The following is a 5,186-nucleotide window of genomic DNA, read 5'->3' as shown; positions in this document are numbered from 1 at the left end:
TTGGAATGAGGTGTTTGATGAGCACGTGTCCACATACTTTTGGTAATGTAGTCATTGTAAATAAGAATTTGTCCTTAACTGACTTGCCTAGTTAAATAAAGGTTAAATAAAACAATAATACAAATATATTAACACATTGCATTTTAAAAAGCTTTATGACCCAAAACTTAAAATATACATAAAAAGGTAAGAGTGACTCAAATCGTACCGGTTTCATGGAATGATCCCTTTATTGTGAGCAAAATGTAACCGTTGTTGCGGCAAAAGTGTTATTCCACAAGGCAAATTCAGCGCTTAATTAAGTGTTGCGCTCATGCAGCTCTCTGGTGCTAGAGGGGATATACAGTACTGGTGGGCTTATCCATATGCACGTCGCACTGTAGTTGAGTTCTTTCCAAACAGCTCTTCCGGCAGTCTCTGGTCTCTCTCTGCTGTATCCAACAGCATGTAAAGCAAAAAAAAGAAAGCTAGAACTTCTCCAACATGAGGTAATTTAATTGATGAAAAACGCATGCTGTTTGGCTGCAAATTTAAACAGACGCGTCAGCATACCCACGTTTTTTTCTCTTCAACGTTTTGGGTCCAGCCTCTATTTGCTTTTAAGGTCCTGCTTGTAGGTCCTGCTTGCAATTAAAACATTTAAACATCCTGACATTAACAACTTGGACATTTACAGCTGTGCGTTCAAGGAGGAAGACTGTACACTGTGTACACCACTTTATTCCAAGGGACTGAGTGAGTGCTCAATAAAGACTCACCAATATTTTCATTTTCTTGCTCTTGCGTAAAGGGAAATTCAAGGCAAGCATGGAAGTTTGTAAAGGTCGTTTACTTGGTATCTCAGTCGCTGTTGCTCATGGATTTTTCTCGGGATCGTTGAACATTTTACTAAAATTTCTCATCACGACTTATAACTTCAACTACCTCACTCTCATCCAGTGCCTCACCAGCACGCTGGCAGCGATTACACTGGAGATACTGAGGAGACTGGGCAAAGTAGACATACCTCCGTTCAGTCTTCAACTAGCCAAAGTCTTCGGAGGTGTTTGTATTCTGTCCACATTACAGTCCACTCTAACACTATGGTCTCTCAGAGGACTGAGTCTACCCATGTATGTCGTTTTTAAACGGTGTCTACCGTTGGTCACCCTAGGCATCGGCGTGTGCGTTCTGAAGAACGGTATCCCGTCAGTGGGGGTCATAACGGCGGTGCTCATCACCACTGGAGGAGCAGCTTTAGCTGGTAAAATTACACTTATTCAAATAACATTAACTTATACTTACACAGTAAAGTAGAAACGAAACATCATAATTGATTCTAAATAGCCTATGCATCGGGTGCATACTCCGCAGTAAGTTTTGATGATCAAACTGCATAACAGCAATAATCTATCCTAAAGTTAATAATATTACAAATACACGAATGGTGTTAGTGTAAAAAGAAAAGAAAAAACAAGAGATTACCACCGTTTATCCAGAAACGTCCCTTTGGTAAAGTATCCAGATGCAACAGCTCTCAATGTTGCCTCTACGGTGAGGAAAGTTCAGCATCATGTTCTGTCCCCTTTAGACCACACATTAAACGCACATCCTATCCATATGGATAGAATGTGTGTTAAAGATGTGGCTCCACACTACTTTTTAATCATGTTCAGAGCATCAGGATACCTTACAATAGGTTTTACCCCCCCAAAAAACTAATGTAATCACTTTTTTTTTTACTGTTCTCACCACTGTGTCTGTGTTTACTCAGGATCTGGTGACGTGACGGGTGACACGTTTGGCTACGTGACGGGCGTCCTGGCTGTGATCATCCACGCCTCCTACCTGGTCTTGATCCAGAAGACCAGCACAGACAGTGAATATGGCCCCCTCACGGCCCAGTACTCCATCGCCATCATGGCCTCCCCAGTTCTCTTAATCTGCTCCATTGTCAGCATGGACTCCATCAACATGTGGAGTTACACGGGCTGGAGTAACCCCTTCATCTCTGGCATCTTCTCCCTCTGCATAGTCATCGGCTGTGCCATGAACTTCACGACGCTGCAATGCACCTACATCAACTCGGCCGTCACCACCAGCTTTGTGGGAGTGGTGAAGAGCATTGCCACCATCACAGTGGGCATGGTAGCCTTCAGCGACGTGGAGCCCACCAGCCTGTTTGTTGCCGGTGTTGTGGTCAACACTGTGGGCTCCATCACCTACTGCATCGTCAAGTACTTTGAGACCAGGAGGAAGACCCTCTACCAGGACCTGGAGGAGCAAAGCAAGGACGAGAGTCTGCCTGGACAAACTTACATTGAGAAGAAGCCTCCCAATGGAGACCTGGAGCCCTTGCCCAATGGTCACGGATGGGCCGATGAAGGATCGATTGAACAGGTCCCCACACAGGACCACCTCCTCAATGATCAGAGCCTCAGTGACTACCCACTTCCAGACACCAGCAACAGCGTGGAGTCTGTAGAACTCCAGAGAGAGGCCTTTCATAACGAGAATCGGGCCAACCAGGCCAACCAGTCTGTGAGTGACAGTTACCTAAGGGTGTGTAGGTCCATCCGTAACCTGCAGTTCTTGAACAAAGACACCTTAATAGATAATATGGAGGTGCAGAGCCCTTAATGGGGAATCACTCTAATTTCAAACGGTGCATGTTTTGTCAGTCTTTTCTGTTTGTATGTTTTTTTCTGTTTATTTGTAAGACTGGTTGGACATTGGGCACTGATTTAATGTTTAGAACATGCGCTTATGGAAGCAGCAAAGTATTTTTGAGAAGATGGAGTGTTTATATGAATTGGAAAAAATATACTGACTATTTATAAAAGCATTTATGTTTAAATGTTTTATATGGATTTATCAGTCATATTAATAACAGGTGAATAGTTGATGGTAAAATTACTAAAACTAGGGGTCAAAGACATCTGATACCATAATAATGGAATACCTCCCAACCACTATTTTGCTGTATGGTAAACAAAATGAATTGTCTGTGTGACAGTGCATCGGGTATGGTTGATATGTATTTACATGTTATAAAAAGATTAATACCAGTTTTTGTGTGAATCATTTTCTTTGCACAAAATGTTACTGCCTGTCCAGATTCTGTATAGTCCATGAATTGTGATATTTGGCAAGTGAAGAGCAATAGCAACTTCCATTTGCATGTACAATGCAAAGTACATTTAAATGTTTTTATGAAACTCTTCCACTGTGATGTTGGCCTCTTCTTTACGATAAATTCATTACATTGAAATCCATGGTAAATGTTTTAGCCAAATTGCCTTTCCATTGCAAAATCTTTTTGAATTACCAACAATAGATAACTGTTTTGGTAAGGTTCACTTAACATCAACACAATATAGGCGTACTGAACATTTCTCCCTGGGGCAGATAGATATGAGGTAATTGTATTTGTGAGGAGATCATTATCGTTAGAGCATATAGATCCTTAATGTCAACATTAGATTGGAAAGAGACTAGAGAATGACTTCGATCCTACGGAACACATCACTTCTCTTACTGGGTCATTAGTCAAAGTACACCACAACAATTCCCTCAGAGAAAGTCTCAAAACAGCTATTTCACATCACACCCAAGGAGGATGCCTGTGTCATGATTAAAGTAATACTGCATACGTAGCTGTAAAGTAATGCATTCTCCAGTATGTCTTAGAACCCCTCCTTATCTAAACGTATGCAGTGAGAGTATGTCCTTCCAGAGTAACTGCAGGGAGAGGAGAGGGAGAAGTGTGAGCAATCGGTCCCCTCATCAACCAGAAAGAGAGAGGCCTGCAGTCAGCACATTAGTTGCAGGAAAATCACAAAGTGCCTTTGAAATGCTCCATTGGGACTCTTGAAGCACAGATAAACCAGGAACTCTGAGTGCTGATAACAGTGGACTTCAAGAAACTGGAACAGAAAAAAAATCAACTTTGTAAAGGAAAAGGGGGGTTCAGTCAAATGGCCAGGAAAGGAAACACCATGTCAAAATGGGTTTTAAGTTAAACAATATTCAAGATTGGCTCTTATGCTGCATTCCAAAAATTATATTTACAATTATGCTGTTATCCAGGCATTCTCTCTGTAGACCACTGATTGTGGAATCACAAAGGGATATTTAAACACCTCATTAACCATATCTGCATGGATGCTCCTAACTCTGTACAATCCATACCATGCAGCTACACTTTCTCATTTTGGCCTGCCCATCAACGCAGCCTCTTCCTAATCCTCAGCTATGTGATAAGGAAACTACTTTAATGAAATGTAATCTGTTTTTCCATTTTCCATTTTTGCTACCACTTACAGATCCTTCAGAAAGTATTCACACCCTTTACTTATTCCACATTTTGATGTAGCCCGAATTAAAAAATTATTTTAAAAAATTTAACTTTTTTTGTGCTAATTTATTGAAAATGAAATACAGACAAATCTCATTTCCATGACAATTCACACCCCTGAGTCATTACTTTGTAAAATCACCTTTGGCAGTGATTACAGCTGTGAGTCTTTCTGGGTGAGTCTCTAAGAGCTTTGCACACCTGGATTATACAACATTTGCAAGTTATTATTTTCAAAATTCTTCAAGCTCTGTCAAATTGGTTCAAATTAAATCAAATCAAATCTGATTCGTCACATACACATGGTTAACAGATGTTAATGCGAGTGTAGCGAAATGCTTGTGCGTCTAGTTCCAACAGTGCAGTAATATCGAACAAGTAATATAACAATTCCACAACAACTACCTAATACACATAAATCAAAGTAAAGGGATGGAATAAGAATATGTACATATAAATATATGGATTAGTGATGACCAAGCGACATAGGCAAGATGGTATAGAATACAGTATATACAGTTGAAGTCGGAAGTTTACATACACTTCGGTTGGAGTCATTAAAACTAATTTTTCAACCACTCTACAAATTTCTTGTTCACAAACTATAGTTTTGGCAAGTTGGTTAGGACATCTACTTTGTATAGGACACAAGTAATTTTTCCAACAATTGTTTACAGACAGAGTATTTCACTTATAATTCACTGTATCACCATTCCAGTGGGTCAGAAGATTACATACACCAAGTTGACTGTGCCTTTAAACAGCTTGGAAAATTCCAGAAAATTATGTCATGGCTTTAGAAGCTTCTGATAGGCTAATTGACATAATTTGAGTCAATTGGAGGTGTACC

At 40.2% G+C, this 5,186-nt stretch overlaps 1 protein-coding gene across 1 annotated transcript; it reads left to right on the top strand.

Annotated features, from left to right (window-relative positions):
* The first annotated feature begins 670 nt into the window (after positions 1-670).
* LOC123990319 (solute carrier family 35 member D3-like) lies at positions 671-3,047 on the top strand. Its single transcript, XM_046290913.1, has 2 exons — positions 671-1,243; positions 1,754-3,047. Exons 1-2 carry the CDS (start codon positions 808-810, stop codon positions 2,617-2,619), a joined length of 1,302 nt encoding a protein of 433 aa, XP_046146869.1. The 5' UTR covers positions 671-807; the 3' UTR covers positions 2,620-3,047.
* The last annotated feature ends 2,139 nt before the right edge of the window (positions 3,048-5,186 follow it).

Source organism: Oncorhynchus gorbuscha, linkage group LG12 (genome assembly GCF_021184085.1).
Source record: "Oncorhynchus gorbuscha isolate QuinsamMale2020 ecotype Even-year linkage group LG12, OgorEven_v1.0, whole genome shotgun sequence".
NCBI classification, from domain to species: Eukaryota; Metazoa; Chordata; class Actinopteri; order Salmoniformes; family Salmonidae; genus Oncorhynchus; species Oncorhynchus gorbuscha.
The sequence above is the reverse complement of the archived record's forward strand: the minus strand, read 5'-3'. Positions and strand labels throughout refer to the sequence as shown.

Bases quoted from the DNA above. Each gene is read 5' to 3' on its own strand.
- LOC123990319 (XM_046290913.1), top strand. From the start codon at position 808: ATGGAAGTTTGTAAAGGTCGTTTACTTGGTATCTCAGTCGCTGTTGCT. The intron at 1,244-1,753 runs GTAAAATTACAC...GTGTTTACTCAG, and splicing joins TGGAGGAGCAGCTTTAGCTG to GATCTGGTGACGTGACGGGT.